Source organism: Bidens hawaiensis, unplaced genomic scaffold, assembly GCF_021521415.1.
Source record: "Bidens hawaiensis isolate Kalapana, Puna unplaced genomic scaffold, B.hawaiensis_p1.1 tig00003244_1, whole genome shotgun sequence".
Taxonomy (NCBI): Eukaryota; Viridiplantae; Streptophyta; class Magnoliopsida; order Asterales; family Asteraceae; genus Bidens; species Bidens hawaiensis.
This window is the reverse complement of record NW_027491178.1, coordinates 457,353-485,352: the sequence shown is the minus strand read 5'-3', so window position 1 is coordinate 485,352 and position 28,000 is coordinate 457,353. Positions and strand designations below refer to the sequence as shown.

Here is a 28,000-nt window from a genome sequence, read left to right as displayed (position 1 = left end):
TCTGATGAGGAATCCGCAGATGGTCCATTCTTCGTGAGGAAGAAGAAGGCTGCTGGCGGGAAGGGGAAAGCAAAGGTTGCCTCCACTGCCGATCCGGTGAATCGGTCTGACTCAGAGACCGAAAGCGAGGAGGTGGCGGGGAACCCTGGTGGTGGTGAGACAACAGTCTCGGAGGTTGAGACAGCTGCCACTGCCACGCGACCAAGTTCTACGACGGTGACCGGCGTGAAGAGGCCGGCTCCGTCGGGTTCGTCCCCGCCGGTCAGAACCTTAAAGTTGAAGAGAACTCGTAAGTATAAATTTCCTTTAATTTTATCTTCATATCTTTCCGCCATTATACTTATATATCTTGTCTTCGTGTAGGCGTGGATGCTTCCGCATTCCAGGGTGGAGCGGGGAGGAGCACCTCCGGACCCATGATGGTAGGTTTGGTCAACCTACCTGAGGCGATGACCCAGGCGGCTGCGCCTGCTTCAGTTGGTTCAGTTGCTCACTCGGTTGAGGCAACTGCTCCAACTGTGACGACGTCTCCGCCGGTTGTCAGTGCCATATTCACTGATTCCTTCACTGAGCCGGCGGTGAGTTTTTCTGTGGTCCCTTCCGCAACGACGGCCGCGGTTGTGAGTTCACCTCCGGTGAGTTCACCTCCGTTGGTCTCTACCACGGCGGCCTCCGCCATGCCTTCTCCGGCGCCGGCGACTACGGCCGGTCCTTCAGGTATGTCCGGGGTTGGGGCGTCAAGCCAATCTCTGCCTCCTTCCCATCTGCCTGACCTCTTGGATGGATATCCGTTAGGGTCGGGTGATGGGTTTGGCGGCTACAGGCCTGTCGTCGACCCTACAATATAATAAAAGAATATCATATTCACCGACGTGTCACTCGCTTCACACTTTTACTCACCCGTTTTCAATATCTTCTCGGATCACTGGGTATACCCGACCCAAACAATCATCAGCCCACATACTGTTTGTTCAACACAATGAACCCTAGCTCTCTCTCTCTCTATATATATACTTTTACCAGCCACCTCACTCACCTATTCGATTCCTCTATACGTTTTCAGCATCATCATCCTTCATATTCGATTCCCACTGCCACTGCCGATTTGGATCAACACCTCACCTATTACAAGCCCTAGGATGCCGTCATTGTTGAAGAACCTGATTACTATTTGTCTCATTTCTTCTCCGATACACGCGACCGTTCATCCCCTCGACCGCTTCTGATTTAGATCATGCTTTTTTCTCCAATTGCAACATCATGGTTAGTAGTAATTTGAGTTGATTATTTTGTTCATACAAAAATCTGTTTACTTTAGGTCTTTTGAATTTCTTTTGTGAAATTGTTGATTGATGTGAATTTAGTTACCTTTTTAATTTAAGAACATACTTATATTACTTAGATCGAAAGAAATGAGCTTGGAGGATTAATCCTTTGTTTTTCAGCACAATTAGAAGGCTGAGAAGGTATGCACATAAGGTGCTCGATGAAATGCTTCAACTAAATTTTTATGAAAAAACTAACGAATACATGAAACTTTAGGATAATTCATATAGCGAGTAGAACTAATATGAGTTTTTGTATCATTTATTTTACATTTAGTAGCCCATTTACTAGATGAAGATGTGAGAAAAATGAGATTATTTATTTAATATTTATTATAATAACGGGTGTACACGGACCGAACTAGACCAGACAAGAGCATGTTCGTGTCTGTTCGTTAAGCTTTTGGCGGACTAACGGACGGTACACGAACACTACACTGAACGAAAATTCATGCCCGTGTACGTCCATTAAGAAATTTTAATAAATTAAGTTTTAGAAATTAAATATGATAGAATTATTGAGATTCATTATATATTTAGACCCTTCCATGGCATTAGGACATAACAAATATAGAAATTTGCAACCAACGAGTTAAAGTATTGGAAACAACTCTTCTCCTCTTTTTGTTTTCATTTATCATTTTAGTTGGTTTCATTTGACTCCAAAAATAGCCTACAAGCATACCACCATCTCCACCAAAACTCCAGTAGTCGGAAACTTCCACCAGGTAGGCTTGAACCCTAATCGCAACCTCCAAATGGTGAATGAAAAAGAATTTACCAAGGCATAGCGCATCTAATAGATGTACGAACTCCCAAAAGAGATTTTAATTTGATTATGAATTTTTTTTTATTTGGTTACGAAAGATTTTGTTATAAACTAATTTAGTGATTTAGATCAATGTTTTGAATTCTACTTTAAGGTTTTAGTCATGTATGTACTGTTTTGTTTTATAAAAAAAATTGGGACCTATATTATGCATTGATTTTTGTTTAAAAATGCAGATCAAGACTCGGTAATTTCATTTATGGGAGCATGTAGCAACCAACCATGGACCGGTTACAGTGGTTGTCATGAGCCCAAACAACTTATTGGAATCTATTCTTCATCAGGTATATATTTTAATTTGATTATGATTTTTTTTATTTGGTTACGAAAGATTTTGTTATAAACTAATTTAGTGATGTAGATCAATGCTTTGAATTCTACTTTAAGGTTTTAGTCATGCATTTACTATCTTGTTTTTTTAAAAAAATTGGGACCTATATTATGCATTGATTTTTGTTTAAAAATGCAGATCAAGACTTGGTAATTTCATTGATGGGAGCATGTAGCAACCAACCATGGACCGGTTACAGTGGTTGTCATGAGCACAAACAACTTATTGGAATGTATTAAAAATCAGGTATATATTTTAATTTGATTATGATTTTTTTTATTTGGTTACGAAAGATTTTGTTATAATCTAATTTTGTGATGTAGATCAATGTTTTGAATTCTACTTTAAGCTTTTAGTCATGCATGTACTATTTTGTTTTATAAAAAAAATTGGGACCGGTTTCTTAACAAAATATGAAAGCTATACACAAGGTTTTTTTTTTTAAATAAATATAAGGAATTGGAGTCGAGCTTTTTCAAGCTCAAGCTGAGCCTAAGCCTCAAATAAAGCTCATTTATTTACCGACCCCGAGCTCAAGCCTTGCTTGGGAAGTTTGTTTAGGCTCACCGAGCCTTGTGTATTTTTATGTTTTACCAATTTTGAACTTTTATATATTAATTTTATACTATGTATTTGAGCTCGAGTTGAGCTTTGGATTGAAGAATTAAATTGTTTAGGTTTATCTGTTGGTTTTTATTTGTTTATTAAAGTTTGAGTTATAATAGTTTCTTTGGATTTGTTTCGTTTAAATTAAATAGGAAATTTGTGAACCTTATATTTGTGTCGAGTTTTTGAGTTCGATAGAAACGGGTATCCAATATACCGGTGTTAACATTCTTGATTCAATTGTATTTTGCTGATCTGTGCCTTCGATGATTATTCTTCATATGCAAGTATGTGCAAAGTTTGATCCTGAAATATGGATTGCACATATGGTGGTTAGTGAGGTTCTTTTCTGAACCTAAATTAGGTCCCCATGTTAGATTTTGCAATGAAATAGACATTGTTTGTATGGACAATGCTAGCTGCTTTTATTTCACTTTTCATTAATCTCTTTTGAGGTCTATACTTATATATATGTAATGATGTGTGCTCTTTTAGTTAAAGAGTTTGCCCAAGCATATGAGGTACTGAGTGACCCAGAGAAGCGGGAGATATATGATCGTCTTGAACACCCAAAGTTGAAGAGAAAGGGTGATGGCTTATTTGTTGTGTATACATTGAGCTTGACAGAGACCCTACGCGGGTTCAAGTTTGTTTTGACCCATTTGGATAACAAATAGCTTCTTATCAAATCTTAACCTGGGAGAGCTTGTGAAGCCTGGTAATTCCCTCTGCAAAATTATGATTAAGGTTTTTTTTTAAGGATTGGTGATTTGATTAGTTCTTGCTTGATTTGTAGATATTTAAGGCAATAAATAATGAAGGGATGTTATGTATCATAGGTCATTTATGAAGGGGAAGCTGCACATCCACTTTACTGTGGACTTCCTTGATTCATTGTCACTGGAACAGTGCAAGGCGTTAGAGGCGGTGCTGCCACCAAAGCCATGAGCCATCAATGCAGTTATGCAGATGACAGACATGGAGCTGGACGAATGTGAAGAGACAACTCTGCATGACGCAAACATTGAAGAAGAGATGAGAAGGAAGCAATAGCAAGCAGCTCAAGAAGTTTATAATGAAGGTGAAGATATGCATGGTGGAGGTTAGCGGGTACAATGTGCGCATAAGTAATTGCATCAGTTTTTGTATGGTTTGTTTACGGATGATTATAACTACTTTTGCAATGCTCTGATGTATTGTGTGATGAAAATTAGTTTTCTACTATGTTTGTTAATATTTTATGATAAGTTTAGTCATGGTTTATCATTATAAATATAAATTGGTATGTTAATTTGTTGATAGTGTTCTTGATGTGATTCGTGAACCAGAAAACGTTTCGGCATGTAATCTTTTGAATTAGTCGTTTCGATTTTGATCATCTTTAAGTTGAATGAAGAATTAAGTAAGTTGCACGTAGATTTTGAATTTGAGTATGGAATAAACAACGTGATACGAGCTCTGGTGCTTTGTATAAGTCAAATATTCAGTTCAATGTACCATTACTTATTACAGAATTCCAACTATTGTTATAAAAATAGAGTTATGTCATCATGATTAGGGTGTTTTGTTCGTAGATTTTGAATTTGAATCAAGAATGTACAACGTGATACGAGCTCCTTTGTTTTGTATAAGTCAAATACTCAGTCCAACGTACCGTTACCTATTATAGAGTTCCAACTATTGTTATAAAAATAGGGTTATGTGCACATGATTATGTTATTTTGTATAGGTGTTAAAATTTTCAAAAATTACCCGACAAGGGTTTCAAACTAGTTTCCCCTATATATAACATCACTCCAATTGGGCATACTTATCACACCTACCAAAATCAACACCTATTATTGATTCAGAGTATATTTTCCAATACAAATCAAAATGGCCGGAATCATCAACAAGATCGGAGACGCACTCCACATCGGCGGCGACAAGAAGCACGAAGGCGACCACAAGTCCGACCAGAAGAAGCACGACGGTGAGTCCAAGTCCAATCACAAGCCAAAGCACAAGGAAGGTATTGTTGATAAGATCAAGGATAAGATTCACGGCGAAGACGGCGGAAGCAAGGAACATTCCGGCGAAGGTGAGAAGACGAAAAAGAAGGATAAGAAAGAGAAGAAGAAGAAAGACGGTGAGCATCACGACGGCAACTGATAGAAGCCGATTCGAGATGGCTAATCTCCCAAGATAGTGACCCTCTGAGCGGGCTAGACTCCAAAGAAATAGAGAGAACAAGACATAATTTCCTTCATAATTTTCTACTTCTTAATATCATAATTAAAATGGCTTTTATAGGCTACAAAACAAACTAACATGAATGAGAAATGGGAACGTGGATACTACAGTTAATTAACTATAACTTGAAACATGGAAAAGTCAAATGTGCATGAAGGTCATGGGAGTGAACGTGGTTAAATGCTACATGGACATGAAGATCACAACATGTGCACGTATCAGTAAGACAGCAACAGCAGCAGCGACAGCGATTAGGTATATATTATTATTATTATTATTATTATTATTGTGTATGTATATATTCAGATCTGTTTATATATTATTAACATTATTAACTGCGAGCATTTAAACGACGACGTATGTTTGATGATTAGATTATTGTGATGAATCAGATCTGCTAGTGATTAAGAACTGATTAACTCGGTTATTAGATTTTATTTGTGTTTGTTTTAGACTGTCACTGATGAGATGAATATAGTTAGTTTTTGAATTATTAATTATTGTTATTGTGTGTTTTGTTTTTGCAGGGGATGGAGGGATGTAGATGAAGGTGGAGGTGTTATGACTTATGACTTTATGAGTGTGTTGGAATAATAATAAAATGTAATAAGTGAGTAGAAATTAAGGAGTTATGGGTTGTTACTTGTTAGTTAATCAGTAATGAATGGGTGTAATAGCTACTAAATGGTTAATGAAGTTTTAATGGTTTTTACTGTTACTGAAAATCTTTAATTAATAAGTTACACGAAAAAAAAGTTATGATAATTAACAGTTATTAAAAAATTTAGTTATCTTCGTTAACTTACGCCATAATGATATCATATAATACTTGATTTAAATAATGATAATGATATATGAGCTAAGCTATTCATAATACGGAATCGATTGTCATCTTAGTTTTAGTCCTTTAGTCGTTATTAAAGGGAAATGTTTGATGCACAGGTAAAAGATACGAGTTCTTTTACAACTACTCTTTTAGTCTACACAACTCGACGAGACACGCAGGTTGTTTTACAAATTTGTTTAAGAGATCTGTATTTACAACTAACAACTAGTTTTTCCTACACCAAAATTAACTCATCAGCTAACTATGTAGTGCGTTCCATTATGTTGCAGCCAAAAACACTGTGGAAGTTAAATTTGAATCACGTTTAATTTTGTTTTACATTTCTTTGACATTTGTTTCGTTAATGTTATTGTGCTATGTATTTCCAACACACACTATCTTTCTTTCTTTTTTAATATTTTAATAAAATACTCCATTTCTTTGAGTATTTTTTTTATATTACCTTGAAATTGTGTGTTTAATAAAGAAACTAGAAGAATATTTAGCTCCAAGCCACTAGCAATGGTTTAGTTACAAGGGTGTATGCTCTCATCCAAAAGGTGTTGGGTTCAAACTCATTTGAGGTGTGTAATAGATTGCAGTAGAGTAAGATTTAGGTCGTTAAAAAAATGATAAAATGATATTTAGGTGACTTACAAAATAGTTTACGTGTGAAGTTAGGTAGTGATCTGTTGAAGAAAAATATAATAAATCAACGTGCTAACTATAGTTTCAGAATATGATAAACCGGTCGAGTTTGGAGGGTGTTTGGCGTGTGACAAGTTTAATTGTCTTGGACAACAAACCGGTCGGGTCTGACATGACCGGTTTGGAATTGAATAACTAAATGGAATTTTTTTCCACAATCCTTTTTAGTTTGTACTAAAGTTCAAAAATGAAAAAGATTGTTATAAATTATAATACATGTACATTACAACATACTCAAAAGATGAAAAGAGAAAATACAAACCAATAAATGTCAAATGGCCGGTTCAATTTACACGAGTAGTTCTAAGTCTGAAATTTTGTATCACTAAACCGCGAAAACCAAACCTAACATATCTCAAAGAGGCAAAACTAGTCGGCTTGCTTCACTTTGGACGATTCAGTGAGTTTCAACGGTTTTTAAACACCCGTAACATGTACCCGGGTTTACACCATTAATTTGATGGTCTTGAAAATGCGGAAACCTTACTTGTGACTCCAAGTCATTAGTAGATACATGCATTTGGGTGGATCGAGATATATGCTTGTAAATTGCGTGGACGGTGCATGTGGAAGAAAACTAGGAATATTGTAAACGAATCACGAAAGCCACATGATTCTATTATTTTATATCAAAAGTTCCAACTTCCAAGTGATTGTGAGTTTGTTTATGTTCTGTTATATTTTTGTTAGATTTGGACATAACATTATTCAATTTGGATAGTGTAAAATCAAGTAGGGATGAAAAAGAATCCATATCCGATTGATAACCATGAAACATTTGGTACGTGTATTTGATTATCGGATTACTTTTAAAAAACTTAGCGGGTTAGAAACAAATATGATATAAGGTAATACATGTTTGATTATTCGAACAAGCATACCTGAATGAAAATGAAAATATTAATATCTCATAATCTTATAAAATATAACCATTACTATATCAAATTGCTATAAACTTGAAATTATTACATAAACAAAGTTTTAGAAGTGTAAATGTATATTTTGTATATTATGTTATTTTTATTATATGTGATTTTAAAAGCATTTTTCTTCGGATAATATATATCTAACAACTAGTTTTTCCTACACCAAATAATAAACATGTATGCATGATGCTATGTGGCTATGCATTGTGGGCATTAAACCCCATAGTGTCAAAGCCACATCATGAGATTTATGGGCGTTAAATGTACCAAAACAAGCTTACAAAAGTTGGAATGAGATTTATGGGCGTTAAATGTACCAAAACAAGCTTACAAAAGTTGGGCGTCAAAACGGATAGTGGCATCCCTTCACGCCTTAAGAAACCTGTGACTCAGTGAGGTAGGGTTCACCCCATACCAATTAATTTATGTTCTATTAATACAAAAAAAATTGTTAAAATAATGCATGATGATCATAAGTACTATTATTTAGTTGAACATAAATAAATATGACTATGAGGAATGAGATGTAGAACCTTTTAAATAGTGATAATTAAATTTAGAAAAAATGTGAAACCTATTTAACGTTAACAATATAATTCTTTTTTATACTTTTGTCCGTTATCATGCCATAATAAAAAAAATGGATCAATCACACCCTTTTCATCAAACTTTTAACTCTAACTATATAAAATTTAAAAATGATTGAAATATTAACACCTTTCTCAAGTTCCAATCACAATTTTCTTCACAATCCTTTTAAACGTATGTTAACCATCCATTTACAAAATGTACAACAACATTTTTGTCTCTTTTTGTATAAAGAATGCAATAAAGTATCAATGCTAAAATTTCATTTGACAAAATCCACAAATAATGACCCTCTACTTCGTAATAGTTTATAAAACTAGTTCCTTTGTTGGGAATATCAAATGCACATTTTGGACTATTGAAACACCACCATACATAAAGACAATTGCCAACATAAGGAATATTAGCAACATAACCAAAGGTTTTAACCTACTTCTTGATCCCACCTTTGTCACTTTGTTTGACCTTAAATTTCACAAATCTTAAAGAACCACCAATCATTTTTATCTTAAAATTAAATAATACAATATCTTCCAATAGTTTCACATAACTTATTAATAAAATGTTAACACATTTTTCTAGCAAAAGCAAACTAAAGAAATCCAAATACTAATTAACATAATTTTTTTACACATTTAACCAAGGTATTCGGTAGTTTACGAACGAACTAGCGGTCAAAACAAATCTTTTCAATTACAGTCATAAAATCGTGGTCACTCTAATGACGACGATTATGCGATTAAACTACAACAAACTTGCTCGGTTAAATACCTTAATTGATATAATTTTACCTAACAGGAGGATCAACAAACAACAGATTTTTTCCAGATCCCTATAAATCAATAGATTAACGAGTAAAGAAATATATACCGATTTAACATTACAATTTTCCTAAGTTACCTTAAAAAGTGTTTCATTTTTAGACCGAATGGAATATTAAGATTGAGATGTTGTAGTTTGTCTACAATAAAAAAGTGTGTGCATAGTACAAAAGGGATATATGTAAAACACAATGATGAAAGTGACATAAATTAAGGGAAAAGGTACACCTAATACAACAATTTAACATTGTTATTAGCACCACCATTTGGAAGTCCCTAGTGAAGCCGGCACTCTTTTAATTTAAGCTTCTTATTTACATACGTACCGATCCACTCTTGTTCATAAAATCTTGCTTCTTTTTTCACTAATCATAAGGGAAGATCATGGACCGGTTGATAAGTCTAGAGCCATCTAATGTGGTTGCAATACGACTCGAACAAGGCCAAAAGTGTCACGGCCAACTTACTTTGCGAAACGTTATGTACACAATGCCGGTAGCTTTTCGTTTGCAACCAATGAACAAGGCTCGTTACACCATCCGACCACAATCCGGGATCATATCTCCACTAACAACGGTAATCGTAGAGATCACCTATGACTTCCCTTTAAATTCTAGTCTCTCGGGGTTGATTCCTTATTGTGATGATTCATTTTTGTTGCATAGTGTTGTGGTCCCAGGAGCCGCGGTTAAAAACCCGTCATCCACCCATGATTCGGTCCCTATTGAGTGGTTTACTACACGAAAGAAGCAAGTGTTTGTTGATAGTGGTATTAGGGTCATGTTTGTTGGCTCAATGGTGATATAAGGGACGTGTTAGAAAAGAGTAACCCGGATTGGAATACCGTTGACTCGGTTGATGAAGAAGGTCAAACGTTACTCCACTTGGCGATCTCACAAGGCCGAGCCGACCTAGTTCAACTGCTACTCGAGTTCGAGCCTGATGTTGAGGCAAGGAGTCGATTAGGTACAAGTCCACTTGAGGAGGCAGCTGCCTCAGGTGATAGCTTGATTGTTGAGCTATTACTAGCTCACCAAGCTAACACTGAGAGGTCAGAGTCATCCACGTGGGGTCCACTCCACCTTGCCACTGATGGAGGCCATGTGGATGTTCTGAAGCTCCTTTTACTAAAAGGAGATAACGTAAACACAGTTACAAAAGACGGGAACACTGCTTTACACCTCGCGGTGAAGGAGCGGAGACGGGACTGCGCTCGAGTCTTGTTAACCGCCGGGGCGAATCCAGATGTCGCAAACTTAGCCGACAAGGAGACCCCATTGCATATAGCTTCGTCTCAAGGGGATGATAACATGGTCAAGTTATTATTACTCAAAGGAGCTAACAAAGATATTCGAAACCGATCAGGGAAAACCGCTTACGATTTGGCAAAAGATCACGGGCACACGAGGCTCTTTGACATGCTTGGGCTCGGGGACCAGTTATGTCTAGCCGCAAGAAAAGGCGAAGTGAGAACCGTAAGTCGAGTTCTTGATAGTGGGGCCGCTATTAATGGGCAAGACCAACATGGGTGGACCGCTTTGCACCGAGCCTCGTTCAAAGGCTACACGGATGTGGTCCGGCTCTTGATCGAGCAGGGTGCGAATCTTGACTCAAGGGACAGAGATGGGTACACGGCTTTGCATTGCGCGGTTGAATCGGGCAATGTGGATGTTCTAGAATTGCTAGTGAAGAAAGGTGCGGATGTAAAGGCAAGAACCAACAAAGGCGTGACCGCGATGCAAATAGCGGATTCGTTAAACTATGTAGGGATTACAAGAATACTCATCAATGGAGGTGCAAACAAGGATGATATCAAGAATGTTGGTAGACACTCACCACCAGCATTTGCGAATAAAACGGGTCGGAGGTCCGGTAAGGATATGGGCTTGATGAAAAAAAAGACTACACGAGCTAAAGCATTTGGTGGGTTTGAAAGGTCTACTTCACCTTTGGCAATGTTTTAGTTAGCCTTAATTGGTCTATGTGCGGGTCTTGAGGTGTCGGGCCGACTTGGGTTTGATGTATGCATATTTACCCTGCATTTTTGTAAGAGGTTGTTTCCACGACTCGAACCATTAGTTAGCTACGATTAAGCAAATAAAATCCTTAATTATTACATGTAGTACGTTGTTTATTATTGTACTAGTCCTAAAAAGGTAAAAATACATACTGAATTCTTGATGTATAGTTTGTTGTCCAACTTTTAATGTTTCACTTTTGTATGTTATAATATTATACCATAGGATCCTTTAATCAGGTAAGACAAATGCAAGAAATAAGAAAAAAAAAAAAAAAGAGTGATTATGTTTCATCTAAACATGATAGTATTTCTTTTGTATAATTTGCTTCTTTGCATCTGGTGTGGTTTATTTAAACTTATATTATAAGCAAAAGTAGAATAATTAACTTTGTAATTTTAAATGCATAGAGAATAATGAGTTTCAAATAAACATCAAATTATATAATATAAAAAACATGTTATTTAGCCTTATATAAAGTTACCAAAACACCAAGCACATTAAACAACTCAAGATGATGAGAAAAAACACGTAAACCTTATTACACACCTAGTACACGTAAACAACTCAGGTTATAGTACACGTAAACAACTCAAGTTATGGTTCCACACCCAGTTTCAACTTTATTACAAGCTGCTTACGGCTTTAGGCCGCTTTAAAATTGGTAACAACCCGTTTGAATACACATATAGTTTACAGCAATTAGGACGTATATCAGTTACGAAAAACTATAAACAAACATATTGGGGTGGTGGCGCAGTTGGCTAGCGCGTAGGTCTCATAGCAATATTGAGTGATCCTGAGGTCGAGAGTTCGAGCCTCTCTCACCCCATATATTTTTTTAATAATTTATCTGCAGTTTAATTAATAAAAAACGTAATAAAATTAAAAATACCGTTGCCGGGACTTGAACCCGGGTCTCTCGGGTGAGAGCCGAGTATCCTAACCAACTAGACTACAACGGAAGATGTTGGTGTTTGTTAAAATATTAGTTTAAGTAGTTATAATAGTGGATTAAAGGAGTAGATCATGAATCAAAATACTATAATGGGCCACCCAGTAAATAGGAGTGAGCCAAACAAATTGAAGGACTTTGTGTTGAGTGTGAATTATGTTGGTTGTGGTTACTGAGTTATTCGCTTCCCATCCCAAACTCTCTTTTCTCATCTGGTTACCCTAATTTAGTAAAAAACACTTCATTTATATAAATATACTAGACGGGTGCCCGCGCGATGCAACGGGTGTTTGAACCTATTAATCACGTACAAATATAAGTGTTTATGGTTCGGTTAAAACCTTGAAATCGTTTAAACCGGTCATTGGTTTGACTTCTTTTTTCTTTTTCTTTTTTACTTTCGGTTTGTTGGTCGGTTTCAAAATTTTCAAAATGTAGTGAACGGTTGGTTCGCGGTTTATATCGGCAACCAACCATATGAAACCAGAAAAGACTGTAAATTAACCTAATTGCAGCATGATTCCTTTTGTAATATTTGTTGTTATTATTTCACGTCCTAAATCTTCCATTAATATTTACCATTTATGTGGCTAAAATTATCATTTTTTATTTATGATCATCTCAAGTATATATTATGTTGGTTTTTAGTTAACATTGACGGTACATTTACATTATTAATTATTTTAAACAAATTTATTATTAAAGTTTAAACTGTGAAACCAAACCAGAACCAGGTCGTTAGTAACGATTCGGTTTCAACTTTCAATGGTTGAGTTTGGCTTTGGACGACAAAGAATCAGTATTAACGGTTGGACTCACAAGTTTAACTTAAAAACCATAAAAATCGACATTGAACACCCATACGTAACATATTAATTTATTTAAATGAAAAAAAATTACAACAATATCATATCCAAATTAAAGAGAATAAAATGGTCGTTTTTATGGTGCAATTTGTTTATAAAAATATTAGCGTATGAAAAGGCTATAGTCGTTTAAAAATCATGGGTGAGAAGTTAGTTTACAGGTTAAATTAAAAACATAATATGGTTAAAGATGAAGGACCAAACTTGTAAGTTAAATATATTGTGTTTAAAAGACATATTTACCCTTAGTAACACATGTACCTTATGCTTTAAGTGTTGTAAATTACTTAAAAATAGGTGTCTTAATTTACCCTTATTTGATGTATTATATATAATATAGATATAGATATAGATAAACTAGCATTTGTTGTTAAAAGTTATTAAAAGGTCACAAACATATCCGGCTAATATTTATATGAAATAAATCTCAAAATGGATCAAAAATATTTTATGCAATAATATGTGAAGAAAGTTGACTCATAAAAAGGAACTTGCCAAAAGTGACAATTTGTAAGAAGTTAAATATGTTGGATTCAGTTACAGTTACAGGACAAGTTGTACCCCTTTACCTATAAATGGGTAGATTGTACATTATGTTTTATCTTTTTAATAGATCAACCGGTGAAACTCAATGGGTTATACATGAAAACATGTTGATCAACTATTCAAAATGATGCACTAAATACTTTGAAATAACCATTGTCACCTATTCGATTGTCATTTTGGGTTGTGCATTCAAATTAGTTGTTAGGGTCCACTTCTCTCCACCAGTCACATGCAAACACACGCACATTTTTTATTACATTAAATATTAGTTAAATCACAACGAGCTAGTTAAGGTGGATTAATTAAAGCCCAACTATCTATATGACAGTGACGTAACGCTTTAACTAACACTTTTTAATTAGCCGCCAACATAGTCTTATAAGTGTGAGTACTACACATACTTTATTACATGTGCTTAATCAACAATAATTATGGTTTTAAGTTTAATATATATTGGCTTTAATTTGTGTGTACATGTATGTGACTGTCATAATCTCTTCGATGCTCCATAACGCTTAATTTTGTTTGTTTCTATTGTTTCTATTACCAACTGGGCCCAACTTGAGCTTGCGAATGCAAGGTTCAAATACACTTGCACAAAGTACAACATTGCATAGCTCCATCCATTTTAATTTTTAAAATGTAAACAAGCATTTGCTCGGTTTGAACCTATAAATATAGCCATCATCAACAATTCATCTCCATCAGCTTAAGCATTCTCAAATCAACATCTTTTAGCCTTGAAAATTCAAAATCATGGGTGTCTTGACATATACCGATGAGCACACTTCACCAGCCGGTCCAGCAAGAATTTTCAAGGCCTCGATTCTTGACTCGCACAACTTAATGCCAAAACTCTTGCCCGATGCTATTAATAGCATCGACCTTATCAAAGGTGACGGTGGGGCAGGAAGCATTAAGCAAATCAACTTTTCTAGAGGTAAGGTTATAATAATTGTCCCAATGTGGGCATATTCATGTGTTAAATGACACGTTAAAATAAGTTCATGCTGCAACATTTCATTTTTTAATAAGGGTGAGGTTGGGTTGACGCACAAACACTTTATCTTTTTTTTTTTTTTTTTTTTTTTGCGAATCAACTTCAGTAAACAATTTTTGGTGATGTTGACATGTACATGTTTTTTTAATAACTTTGTTGATTTGACGTGTTTGAGATTAACAGTTAAACACAACCTAATTCATGTATCCAGGTTTCGCGAAGCACCAAATTGATGAAGTCGATGAGAAGACATTCACTTACAAGTTACAAGTACACTCTGATGGAAGGAAACGATATATCAGACAAGATTGAAAAGGTATCTTATGATATTAAATTTGAGGGTTCACCCGAGGGCGGGACCATCTCCAAGATGACAACAATTATATATACATTTGGTGATTTTGAGATTAAGGAAGAAGAATTAATGGCAGGCAAAGAAAAGGTTTTAGGGGTTTACAAGATTGTTGAAGCTTACCTCATCAAGAACCCGGATGCATATGTTTAAAGATTACCATTTTAATTTTGTATTGTACCCATATTTGGCTCTTTAATGTTTCTCATTGTTTTCTTTGAATTAAATCTCATCATCAATAAAGTTTGACTAAAAAGCTAAATCTTGAAGGCTCTCAACTGACAGAAATATAAGCAATGCTTTTGTCTTAGTTAATATATATGCCACGTTAGTGGCATAACTTAAATGATGTCTATTCACTCAAGCCGGTTCAGTTCGAATATTTAAACCACACTTACATAATCTGATCATTCACCGCATAGGCACATCTGCACATATATATTTTGTTGATTTTTTTTACTACGAAAGTGTTAAATTATATTAAAAATAGTTTCAAATACAATAAAGAGGCAGGTAAGCGGGCAACAAGCTGCGCTGCCACCCCCTTTTGAATGGCAAAACCGATCCTACTGAAAACAAAGTTATCGTTCTTCGGCGTCGATGAGTTACTGTGCACGACCCGTTGATCTCTTTTTAGAAACGCAACAGCATCGGGGGCAAGAGACCCAAATGTGTCAAAAGCAAAAGGAATGAAGGCGTGTTGATTCTCCACACACGCCTTCTCGTGCTTAGCAATTTTTCCTGCTTCTGCCTTTAGCACGGCATGCCTAGCAACAAACCCGGTGTCCCTAAGCCCGACAAGAGGGGACACCCCAGTAAGGTCCACACAAGCATGTTTCCTCCCGCTCATCCAAACACAAGAATGTCCGCTGGTCGGAGAGTAGACCTTTCTTCACGTGGATCCGACAAGAAATTCACAGGAGCCAAAATAAATACTTCTTTGGATCTAACGTTAACAACATTCTAAAACCGTCACAGTCTGACTAATCTAACAAAAGAAAGATTAGTTTGACTAATAAAAAAAAGGTATGCGTATCACTATATCGATGAACACATCCAAACTCCAATCTTGGTTCAATGCATTCAGTTCTAAGCTTGTTATTTGGACACTAAATTAGCTCCTAAAATTGTCTTATAAATTAAGCTCTTATCCATCCATGAAATATAATGTGGCACACTCACAAATCACAATCCTTTTCAACTTTTATTTCAAAGAGTTTCCGTCCCGTTAGCCCGATTACAACTTGATTACAACCTGCCAAAACCATTAGACAGATACTAATGTCGATAGCAAAAAACATATTGGGTGGTGGCGCGGTTGGCTAGCGCGTAGGTCTCATAGCAATATAGAGTGATTCTGAGGTCGAGAGTTCGAGTCTCTCTTACCCAATACATTATTTTTTATAATTTTTTTGCAGTTTAAAAAACGTAATAAAATTAAAAAGATTCTGTTGCTGGGACTTGAACCCGGGTCTCTAGGGTGAGAGCCGAGTACCCTAACCAACTAGACTACAAAGGATGATGACTATCAGGTTAACTATTTTATTTAAAATAAAACATTTTAAAATGATTAAAAGGCAACAACAAAACCCACCATATTTATATGAAATAAAACTTATTTGGATAGAATATCCTATTATACTATAAAGATGTGAAGAAAGTTTCTCTCATAAAAGATGTGCTAAAGGTGACAACTTGTTAGGAGTTTGATGATTTTGGTGACTTTAAAGTAAAGATAACTAGAATTGAGAATGCTTTAATTGAAATCACAAGTAGCAAGTTGTATCCACTAGCCATAAGTGGGAAGATTTAACTCATCTTTATCTATAATGTGTCAAACGATGAAACTCAAAAAAGAAACGGACCAACAGGTTCTAAGTGACACACCGTTGAGCAACTATTAAAATTGATGCACCAAATACTTTTAATAATTATACAATTTCGGCATTGCCCATCTATCTTTTAGACTAGTGTAACGATATTAACAGCTAAAACTTTCATCATGGTCACCTTCGGGAATCTTGAATACCCACATTAGAAGCTTTCACACCAAATAGCCCATTATGGACTAGAATGAATTTGCACTTGGTCTTATTGTCATATATTTGGCTGTTATTTCCATTGATGCATCCAAATCACTCCGAATTTGAATCATATCTTTTTAAAACAAATTCAAATCCAACTTCAAATTTCAATATTCAAATAACCCGATTTGTTTAACTCAAGTAACTCCAAATTCAAATCCTTAAAAAACCTATTTGCAGGGGGTCGGGTTCGGTCATAAGTTACTACTACACATACGTAATCACAAATGTTTATTTTAATATTTGTATGAAGCACCGAAGAGCACATACAAATTACACATTAAAAGCCAAAAATATTAAAATTAAAACCAAATGTGTTGAGACTTATGCTTAGTTTTGTTTGTTTTGAATGTTTCATTATGCTCAAGCCCATTTCAAATGTGGACAAGAGATGGAATGTGCATTATGCATTCTCACCTGGGCCCAACATGAGCTTGCCAATGCAAGGTACAAACACAGTTGCACCAAGTACAACATTGCATAGCTCCACTCATTTCAAAATCTATACAAACATATGCTCAATTTGGACCTATAAATGCAACCATCCATCTCCATTGCCAAAACACTCTCAACTTAACAGAATAAACATCCTTTAGGCTTGAATATTCAAAATCATGGGTGTCTTGACATATACGGATGAGCACACTTCACCGGTCGCTCCGGCCAGAATCTTCAAAGCCTCAATTCTCCACAATCTAATGCCAAAACTCTTGCCAGATGCTATAAAAAGCATCAAATTTATCAAAGGTGACGGTGGGGCCGGAAGCGTTAAGCAGATTAATTTTGCTGGAGGTAAGGATATAATTATTAGAAAAACAAACGTATCCACTAAGATCTCTCTCTAAGGTCTGGGACTGGTTGCAACATTTCATTAATTCAATACGGGTCATGTTGGACTGACGCACAAACATTTTTCTATGGGTTAACTTTATCAAACAATTTAGGAGGAGGTATTAATATATATATATATGTGTGTGTGTGTGTTGGAGTTAATTCCCGAATCGAGTTATGGGTCGGGAAAGTGGGGTCGGTTCGAGCTAATGGATCGATCTCATTAATTATTTAATTATTGCAGTTAGAGATAATTATCTATTTTATTTATTAGATAGATATGGAATTTTATTTAATAGATAAATAGGAGTTTGTGTTTTACTCTAATTGTAATCGAGCCTCTATATAACCCCAAAGAATTCATGTAAGGGTTAAGAGAGAATTAGATCAAGTTTTGAGTTATTTTCTTGATTAATAAAATTGGTGAGTTGTGCCAAATATATTCTCGTGTTTAATTCGATCCGGGCCATTAATTGGTATCATAGCAAGGAAAGCATAACCTCAAGATCGCAAGGGGCGCAGACCAAGAATAACCGGGTTTGTGTTTGAGCGGCGAGACTAGGGGTGAAGTGTTGCTGATCGAACAGAAGGAAGTGTTCGATTCAAATTCAACTGAACAAGATAAGCAGGAGGGTGATTCAAAGGGGCCGAGTATACCTCCTGTTAAACGTGTTCAGAAAGTTCAAGAACCGAAGCCGTTGTTGCCGCTGATCGTTGTTGTCGTCACCGGGGTTCTCGTCACGTGTTCTGCTTGGCGATTAAACAAGAAACTGGTTTAGTCGCTGCCACTAAACAAAGAGAACTTGAACAAGGAAGGTGAGTATTGGATGCTTGAACAAGGAACGAGTTCTGGTTTGTTTTCTTTTGAATTGTTTCCAATTAAAGGAGAAAGGAAATTCTCTTTTGTGTTTTGTGATTGGTTGTTGGGTGACACAAAAGTCAAAGGAGTAATAGGACAGAAAAAAGTTGATTTGAACAGGCTGCATAAAAGAAAATATTAATTAACTTTGTTGCAATTATTGTCTTTTGCACAAGATTTTTTTTTTCCTTTGAATGGTATATGTGATTGGGGTGTTGCGAGCAAACGGGTTCGGTTTTGAAAAGTGGTTCGGGACTGATTTGTTTGTGTTTTTTCCAACGGGCTGGAGCAAGGGAGTTCGACACCGTTAAAAGTTTACCAACGGAAGAGAAAAAAGGCGTCAATGGCAGATGCCGAAGAAAGACCGATAATCCCACCCAAAGCGAACGGGGGGATATCAGTGCAGGTTACAAAGCTGAACGGAACAAATTACATTACATGGGCGATTGTGGTGGAAGTGATTTTGGATGATCAAGGATTATGGGAAGTCGTTCAACCGGAAGAGGGCGCGACTATTGATGCGAAGAAGAATAAAAAGACAAAGTCGTTTTTGTTCCAAGTTATGGAAGGTAATATTCTTCTTCAGGTTGCTCAATACAAGAATGCCCGAGAAATATGGGCGGATTTGAAGGCACAGTTTGTTGGGGCCGAGCGAGTCCAAAAGGCTCGACTCCTAACGTTGAAAAGTGAATTTGAGAAACTCAAGATGGCGGAAGACGAGACTGTTGATCAATTTGCGGGAAAAATAACCGGTATGGTTTCAAAGGCAACGGGTCTTGGTCACGTATTCGAGCAAGATGTTTTAGTGAAAAAGTTACTCGACGCGTTTCCAGACAAATACTTCAATCTGGTAGCTTCAATCGTGCAAACGGTTGACCTCGATAGTATGAGGTTTGAAGATGCTGTAGGAAGACCTAAGGCGTTTGAGGAACGTTTACGAGGAAGAGAGCGCGCTGCTTCGGAGTCTCAAAGTCAGTTACTTTTCAATCGATCAGAAGGTAGTTACAAAGGTAAATCGTATGATCAGTCCGGTAACCAAGGTAAAGGTGGGTCGAGTTCATGGGAACGTGGAAGAGGCCGGGATACCGAAGGACAAGGATCATACCAAATCGAAGGACGGGTAAGAGAAAGGAAAGACCGCTCCCAGATTAAATGTTTTCGATGTGACGAGATGGGACACTTTGCGTCCTCGTGTCCGGAACGAAGACGAGAAAATCAGGAAGCAAATCCCACTCAAACGAATGATCTGGCAGGTTATTTAAATCTTCATGAGACGGTTTACTTAAACGAAGAATGAGTTAACCCGAAAAGGCTTGAAGCCGAGAAAGTGGAAAATGACACTTGGTATCTCGACAACGGAGCGTCGAATCACATGACAGGTAACCAGTCGTATTTTTCCGAACTCAACAAAAATATAACGGGTAAGGTAAAATTCGGAGACGGGTCGTGTGTTGATATATGCGGTAAAGGAAAGATTTTGTTAAAATCGAAAACCAGAGGTGATCGGGTTTTATCCGATGTTTATTGTATACCAAGTTTGAAGGATAATATAATAAGTCTCGGTCAAGCAACGGAGAACGGGTGTAATGTTCATATGAAGGAAGATTATTTGCTCTTGTACGATGACGAGGGTAAACTTATGATGAAGGCGTTTCGAACAAGAAGCCGGTTATACACGATTAAATTAACCGTGGGAGTTCCGGGTTATGTTAAGAAATCCACGCCGATTCAAATTAAGTTAAACGATTCGGGAACAAAAGAGGATCAAGAAAAACTGTTGTTCGCTCGATTTGATGAAAAGAATCGCAACCAAATTAGTGGTTATGCGAGTTCATGCGGCCGAGGGAATGGTCGGGGACAAGGTCATAAAGGAGGTCGAGTTCGGGAGAACCGAAAGAACAAAGTCATGGATCAAGAGAAGTTCCAAGAAGTGAAGACCAAGATGATTAGGACCAATATGGTTGAGAAAGCCAAGAAGGTCAAGTTCGTGGGTCAACTTAAACAGAACAAAAGAGACATGTTCGAGGTTAAAGGTCCGCCTATTCCGGTTCGGAAATTAAGGGGGTGATTGTTGGAGTTAATTCCCGAACCGAGTTATGGGTCGGGAAAGTGGGGCCGGTTCGAGCTAATGGATCGATCTCATTAATTATTTAATTATTGCAGTTAGAGATAATTATCTATTTTATTTATTAGATAGAGATGGAATTTTATTTAATAGATAAATAGGAGTTTGTGTTTTACTCTAATTGTAATCGAGCCTCTATATAACCCCAAAGAATTCATGTAAGGGTTAAGAGAGAATTAGATCAAGTTTTGAGTTATTTTCTTGATTAATAAAATTGGTGAGTTGTGCCAAATATATTCTCGTGTTTAATTCGATCCGGGCCATTAATATGTGTGTGTGTGAAACTCTTAGCACATTTAACATGTACTTTGTTGATTTGGCCCGTTTGAGAACACAATTAAACGCAACCCAATTTTCGTTTGCAGGTTTCGCCAAGCAATAAATCGATGAGGTTGATGAGAAGGCATTTGCCTACAAGTACACTTTGATTGAAGGAAACGGTATATCAGACAAGATTGAAAAGGTGTCTTATGATATTAAGCTTGAGGGTTCACCCGATGGTGGGAGTATCTCCAAGGTGACGACAACAATTTGCACACATGGTGATTTTGAGATCAAAGAAGAAGAACTAAAGGCCGAAAAAGAGAAGGTTTTAGGGTTTTACAAGGTTGTGGAAGGCTATCTACTCAAAAACCCTGATGCATATGTTTAATAATTCTTATTTCAAGATTGTGTTGTACCCAAAATTGGCTCTGCTTTTAAGTTTTTACATTGTCTTCTTTGAATAAACGTCGCATCATCAATAATGTATTAATGTTTGATTTAATAAATTGTTCTTTGATAAACATCACATATCATCTCAAGTCTCAATTGCCTGATGATAACTAATATTACAATAATGGATGAGTATTTTATCATGATTAATAAAACACATATGAGATATCAAGACTTGGGAGTACCACAAATAGTCAATATATAATCCACATTGTCTTGTATGTTACTTAGAATTATTAGTAGAAGCAAATATGATATAATATCAATTGTCATGGGCTCATGGCTCATAGAAAAGCAAATGACAACAAACCTATATGGGCAATATGCCATTATGCCAGTATATTTTTACCACAACTTTTGTAGACATATTTGCATGCTAATTGCTTATAGAATCCCAATCTCCTCCATCCCTATGTCTCCTCTACTGCTTCCAAAGCTTTCTCCCCACCTGTAAACATTTCCCCTGATCATCCCGGCCACATTGTCGATGTAGATACCATGTACGTTTTATATATTTCTGACAAAATCATGGTATCAAGTGGGGTGGTGGCGCAGTTGGCTAGCGCGTAGGTCTCATAGCAATATAGAGTGATCCTGAGGTCGAGAGTTCGAGCCTCTCTCACCCCATACATTTTTTTAATAATTTATTTGCAGTTTAATTAATAAAAAACGTAATAAAAGTAAAAATTCCGTTGCCGGAAGTTGAACCCGGGCCTCACGGGTGAGAGCCGAGTATCCTAACCAACTAGACTACAACGGAAGATGCGTTTCATTGTAAACTTTTAACTTAATTCGTAAAATATTATTCATACTTAAGATATAAAATGAAATAAATCTTAAAATGGATAAAATATCTTATAAAATAGCTTGTGAAGAGCGTAAACGTACAAAAAAAACATGTTAAAAGCGACAATTTGTGTTATGAGGTTGGTGGTCTAGGGCATAGTCGTAAAGGCAAAGCCTCTTAAACGCCTACAGGTCTTGGATTGAAGGCACGTGAAGTAAGAAATTTTCCGTTAGTAAAGGTATAATTTGTGAAGAAAATGATGATCTTGTGGCTTTAAAATAAATGAGAACATTTCTGTAGATGCTATTTATGATGGATTAAACTACATGTGGCAAGTTGTACTCACTTACCTATAAAATAAGTAGTTTAGACTTTATTTTTTATTTTTTTTTTATTTTTAAGACTATGTATTGCACATATCATTCTCCATTTTCCACCATTTGGCATCTTGGCACCATCTCAACAAGTCCTCTATCATTACTCGGGACAAGTCCTCTATCATTACCCCCACCACTCAGAGAAAAGCAAATGGATCTAACACTTTATTAAGTTGGTTGTGGGCTTAATGGGGTTATAAGGGGTTATTTTAATGATCAAGTTAGAGTTAATGAGATTACTTGTTAACTAAGTTGTGTTAATATCATAAATGCTTAATCGAGTCTAGTCTAGCCGTCTAGGGTCATGTAGGAGAGTTGTAAACTTGTATCAAGATTTCTGAGTTATATTATCTTGATAATAATATTGGGAGTGAACCAGTCATTTCTTGCTTGTTTGAGTTTTTTGGTTTTCATATTCTTATTTGTTTCTTCTTTAGACAATCACAAATGTTTAAACATTAAAATGCCCAATGCTTGACTAAACTGGTTTGCAACTTTGCATACGCCCATTTCCGATGTGAACAATTCTTTTTTCTTTTATTTTTTTTTAATAAAGTTAACATCATCAATAAAGTTTTGACTCAAAATTTGAATCTTGTAGCCTCATAACAACAAACATCAGATTCTGAACTAATCTAACGAAAGAAACATTCATCTGACCAGTAAGGAAATGGTATCACTGTAGTGAATCGACACTAGATAAACAAGTCAGTTCTAACTTTGACACAAGATATTCATGTTTAGTTGTGTTCCGTATTCATTTGACTTGAGCATGAAGATCTGAACTTCAATCTGGTATAGTACACTCAAATACAGCAGTTTTAAGCTTGTTCTTTGTCCACTTAATCAACTGCTAAAATGTTTGTGTATGTAAAACAACTGCTTTTGAAGGTAAGTCACATGCAACAAAAGTAGACTCATCAATAATAAGTAGCCAGTAGGCAGTAGCCACACCAAGGTTTCATAAGCATCTTTTAACTTTTAAGTAACAGAAAATTCCACTTTTAGCATACCAAAACAAGTTTTCGGTCATGAGTCATGACCATAGCTCGATTGAACATAAAAAAAGGTATGCTTGTAATGTTGATTAACTTTCCCAATCTCCTCCATCTCTATGTCTCCTCTACTGCTTCCAAAGCTTACTCCAGACCTGTGAATCATTTTTTCCATCTTCCCGGCCACATCTTCGACATGGATACTCTATACGTTATATTTGTTTCTGACAAACCCTTCACATCATTTGTTGTGGTGGCGCAGTTGGCTAGCGCGTAGGTCTCATAGCAATTTATTTGAGTGATCCTGAGGTCGAGAGTTCGAGCCTCTCTCACCCCACACTTTTTAGTTTTTCTAAAAACAGAAGTAAATAAAAAAATTCCGTTGCCGGGACTTGAACCGGGTCTCTAGGGTGAGAGCCGAGTATCCTAACCAACTAGACTACAACGGATGATTTAGTTATCTTTGTAAAATAGTTTTTTCAAATCTTCAAAGTAACAGTTATGAATTAAAAATGAGTCAATAAAAGGTTATTAATTGTTGAATACATACTATTCATGATACAAACAACCATATCCAATGAGTCTTAAAACTGATACAGTGAATAACCTGTAGCCATAAAGCCTGGTCAAACGGTTAACTCGTAGCGATTTGTACACATTTGGCTTGCTTTTACCGCTAGAGGGTTAAAAGTAAAAAAGTCAAAATAAGTGGATCAATGTAGATTAACTATTGAAAAATGATACAATTAACTACTTTTAAATACTTAAATAGTACTACAAAACTGTATCAACTACAATTGAATATTTCACCAAGCCCATCCTATCTGAACCTTTCACCAAGGCTTGATCTCAACTAGAATCAGCTTGCACTCACTGTCATCTCGATTGCATTTGAATCGCATGCATCATCTGATTTTGATGATCAAAAAAAGCTTATAATATCTGGTAAATAATCTGTTGTGATTTAACTATCAGCTTATTGGACTAACAACCCATCCAGTAATCGGATGTTGCCTCCGACTTCTAAACTTCCTATGAGACCCGCTTTGCAGCCGTTCAAGAATCGAATACGTTATCCAATCTGGCGTTAAACCCTGTTCTTTAAGCTTTGCATACAAATCAACCGCCTCACCAGTCCTCCCACATCTCTCTAAACAATCCAATAATATATTATACGTCACAATATTTGGAGAACAGCCTTCATTAAGCATCTCATCAAACAACCGACACGCCATCTCAACCTTATCCGACTTCCCAAAACACTCGATTAGCGTACTATACGTTACAACATCGGGATTTAACCCTTTTTCATTCATCTCTTTAAACCTCATATGAGCTTCATCCACATCACCATTTTTACCTAAACAGTTAATCAAAGAATTATACGACACAATATCGGGTTTACAATCACTATTCTCCAACTCGTCAAATATCTTAACCGCCTCGTCAACTCTACCCGCTCTACCAAAACTCGAGATCAAGATATTGTAAGTAAATATATCTGCTAAAGGTCCTTCCTTTTTCATCTTTTCATATAAATCTTGAATATGCGATATTAGTTTTGCCTTACCTAAAGCCGTGAACACGGTGTTATACATAATAGTATCAGAAACTATCCCCTTTTCATGAATCTTAGATAACATATCGATAGCTTCAACCATTTTACCCTCGTTGCATAAGCTTTCTAGCATCGATAAGTATGCATCCCTATCTCCCTTATCATGAAAACTCCACATGTAACAGAATAACCGGTGAGCCTCACTCGCATGCCCTAACTTACTAAGCGTTCTAACTAGATACGCGTATATGCCTTTGTTCATGTAATCTTTCGATATTTCAACAATTTCATCAAGTCTACCGAGCTGTCCTTCTGAAACTAACAGATTGAGAATGATACTGTAAGTGAATTCATTCGGTTTGCAATTGTTTTCCACCATTTTTGTGAAAAGATATACAGTTTTGTCAACCATTCGGTTCATAGCAAGCACTTGAATAATTGTATTGTAAGCAATCAAATTTGGGGATAAGTTCTTTGATACCATTTCTTGAAACAGCGTTATCGAATCATCCGGCTTCCCTAACTTTCCCGTCATTCTGATCATTATTGTGTATGTATATTCATCCGGTTCACAATGCTTCCGCTTCATGTCTTTAAAAACCGTGTTCGCTTGATCAATCTGTAATAATTAAACACATGTCATTCACAAAATTATATTATCCAAAACCGTAACAGTCCAAGCAAACCGTGCCAAGATATTGTCTGCTTTTCCCTCGATGGATTGCTCATCCAGAAACTCACGGTTTTGTTTTCACCCGACGAACTGCTCGCCCAGGCTAAACACGTCTCGGTAGAGAAGGTTTCCATCCCCTTGAAGGCTTCGTTAACGAAGCCTTCATTATAAAGCGATGGAAACCTTCTCTACCGGGACGTGTTTAGCCTGGGCGAGCAGTTCGTCGGGTGAAAACAAAACCGTGAGCTTCTGGATGGGCAATCCATCGGAGGCAAAGCGGGCAATATCCTGGCACGGTTTGCTTGGGCTGTTACGACTTACGACATCAATTACGATATCAATTAAACGGACCTTATCGTCTTTGGCAAGGGCATCGAGTAACATATTATAGGCGAAGATATCCGGATAATATCCTTTCCTACTCATCTCATTATAAACCTCCAATCCTTTGTTAGAATCACGCGACCGTAAATGAGCTTGCAGAAGACACTTATAACTATACCTATTCATCCTAAGCTCCCATTTCTCCACCAATTTTAAACACCTCTCCAAATCCTCACCATTAAACATTCCAATCAATATATTAACAGTAGATATATTGCCACGTACACGCAACCGGTCCATCTCATCAACAATCCTTCGTACGGTATCCAACCGGTCCGGTGAATTAGATTTGGATAAAGTTAAAAGAATCCGGTTATAAGTGAAGCAGTCGTGACGGAACTTAGGGATTGAGGTTTGGCAGAAGCGGAAGAATTGGAGTGCGAGTGACGTGGAGTGTAATGATTTGAGGATTTCGGAGGCTTCAGAGACGGTTAGGGTTAGGGTTTGGAGGTATTCGGATAAGTCGGTGAACGGGTCGGGTGATTTGGATAGGATGTTGACGGAGTTGCAGATGAGGTGGCGGCGTGGGAGTGGGTAGCCTTTAGGGTCGTGGAGTTGGAAGTTGGGGGTTTGGATTTCGACGGCGAGTGAACGGCCGTTGTTGATTTCGGTGATGACTCTTGCGTTGTATTTGGTGGCGTAGCCGCGCCGGAGGAGGTGGTGGAAGGTGGTCATCGGCGGGTGTGGTGTGTCCGGTGGTGGAAGTGACGGACTGACGGAGACTTGCTTTTGGTTGGTTCTTTTGAGCCCAAAACGGCCCAATAAGTAAGGGTGTGCATGGACCGAACTGGACGAGAATCACGAACCCTGTCCCGCTCATCCGTTAAGCTTTTGACGGACAAACGGACGGTTAACAAACGCTCTACCGAACGAAAATTCATGTCCGTGTCCGTTCATGAAGAAATTGAGTTTATCTGTGTACGTCCATGTCCGTTCGTCAATATTGTAAACGGACGTTAACGGACATTAATGGACAACCGAACACTAACGGACACTAATGATCAAACAAACATCAATGGACACTAATGAACATTAATGGATGAACAAACATAAACATATCAAAATACTTAACATAAACATTAATGTTATCAAATGGAGACGGACTATACCGGACGTAATCGGGCGGATATTACCAGACGTTCACGAACATTATTGAACGAACGCAGCCTTTGTCCGTTTTCTTCCGTTAAGCTTACCGAACAATTTTTTTTCCCGTCTCCGGTTCGTTTATTAAATGGACGAACATAAACGAACTTCCTATCGAACGGATAGTCCAGTTCACTTACAACCCTACCAATAAGCACATATTAAAAAGACGATATTAAAGATAGAGAAAAAAAAACCTTGTTTGACTAACCCGACTCTACCTGGCAGTTTGGATACCGATCCCCCTCTCATGGACCAAACTGGTTCGTAACCCAACTTAGTTCTCCCGAAACTGGTTTCAACTGACCAAAACACCAGTTTTGTATACCCAAACCAAACCGATTTGTATAGGGTTCAAACATTTTCCACCAAAACAGGTTTAGGGCCCGAGCTGGTCCTCCACAAACCGGTTTTGACCAAATTAGACCAAACCGATTCAGTTTAACAACACGAACCGGTTTAGGCTTAGAACTCGATTTGTACACCTCCAGAGTTTGCTTGGTGATTATGAAATAGCTTTTGCTTAGTACATGGCACT

The 28,000-nt window shown here is 36.8% G+C and overlaps 2 protein-coding genes, 1 long non-coding RNA gene, 5 other non-coding genes and 2 pseudogenes across 8 annotated transcripts; 6 read left to right on the top strand and 4 right to left on the bottom strand.

The window, feature by feature from the left end:
• The first annotated feature begins 979 nt into the window (after window positions 1-979).
• Window positions 980-4,816, top strand: LOC143622781 (uncharacterized). The gene is made up of 3 exons (XR_013151776.1): window positions 980-1,263; window positions 2,624-2,731; window positions 3,587-4,816. It is a non-coding gene; the product is annotated as an uncharacterized LOC143622781 (long non-coding RNA).
• Window positions 4,817-9,178: 4,362 nt separating this feature from the next.
• LOC143622780 (protein VAPYRIN pseudogene) lies at window positions 9,179-11,549 on the top strand (annotated as a pseudogene).
• A 406-nt stretch (window positions 11,550-11,955) lies between these two features.
• TRNAM-CAU (transfer RNA methionine (anticodon CAU)) lies at window positions 11,956-12,042 on the top strand. The gene is given in 2 exon segments: window positions 11,956-11,993; window positions 12,007-12,042. It is a non-coding gene; the product is annotated as a tRNA-Met (tRNA).
• A 60-nt stretch (window positions 12,043-12,102) lies between these two features.
• On the bottom strand, window positions 12,103-12,175 carry TRNAE-CUC (transfer RNA glutamic acid (anticodon CUC)). Its single transcript has one exon. It is a non-coding gene; the product is annotated as a tRNA-Glu (tRNA).
• A 2,089-nt stretch (window positions 12,176-14,264) lies between these two features.
• Window positions 14,265-15,323, top strand: LOC143622779 (major allergen Pru ar 1-like). Its single transcript, XM_077093834.1, has 2 exons — window positions 14,265-14,522; window positions 14,789-15,323. The coding sequence occupies exons 1-2, from the start codon at window positions 14,334-14,336 to the stop codon at window positions 15,080-15,082; spliced, it is 483 nt and encodes a 160-aa protein (XP_076949949.1). The 5' UTR covers window positions 14,265-14,333; the 3' UTR covers window positions 15,083-15,323.
• A 2,304-nt stretch (window positions 15,324-17,627) lies between these two features.
• On the top strand, window positions 17,628-21,729 carry LOC143622778 (major allergen Pru ar 1-like; annotated as a pseudogene).
• A 353-nt stretch (window positions 21,730-22,082) lies between these two features.
• TRNAM-CAU (transfer RNA methionine (anticodon CAU)) lies at window positions 22,083-22,169 on the top strand. Its single transcript is given in 2 exon segments — window positions 22,083-22,120; window positions 22,134-22,169. It is a non-coding gene; the product is annotated as a tRNA-Met (tRNA).
• Window positions 22,170-22,229: 60 nt separating this feature from the next.
• On the bottom strand, window positions 22,230-22,302 carry TRNAE-CUC (transfer RNA glutamic acid (anticodon CUC)). The gene has a single exon. It is a non-coding gene; the product is annotated as a tRNA-Glu (tRNA).
• A 1,776-nt stretch (window positions 22,303-24,078) lies between these two features.
• On the bottom strand, window positions 24,079-24,150 carry TRNAE-CUC (transfer RNA glutamic acid (anticodon CUC)). Its single transcript has one exon. It is a non-coding gene; the product is annotated as a tRNA-Glu (tRNA).
• A 522-nt stretch (window positions 24,151-24,672) lies between these two features.
• Window positions 24,673-27,023, bottom strand: LOC143622865 (pentatricopeptide repeat-containing protein At1g51965, mitochondrial-like). The gene is made up of 2 exons (XM_077093891.1): window positions 26,284-27,023; window positions 24,673-25,878 (listed from the first exon to the last, which is right to left on the bottom strand). The coding sequence occupies exons 1-2, from the start codon at window positions 26,989-26,991 to the stop codon at window positions 24,673-24,675; spliced, it is 1,914 nt and encodes a 637-aa protein (XP_076950006.1). The 5' UTR covers window positions 26,992-27,023.
• Window positions 27,024-28,000: the final 977 nt, after the last annotated feature.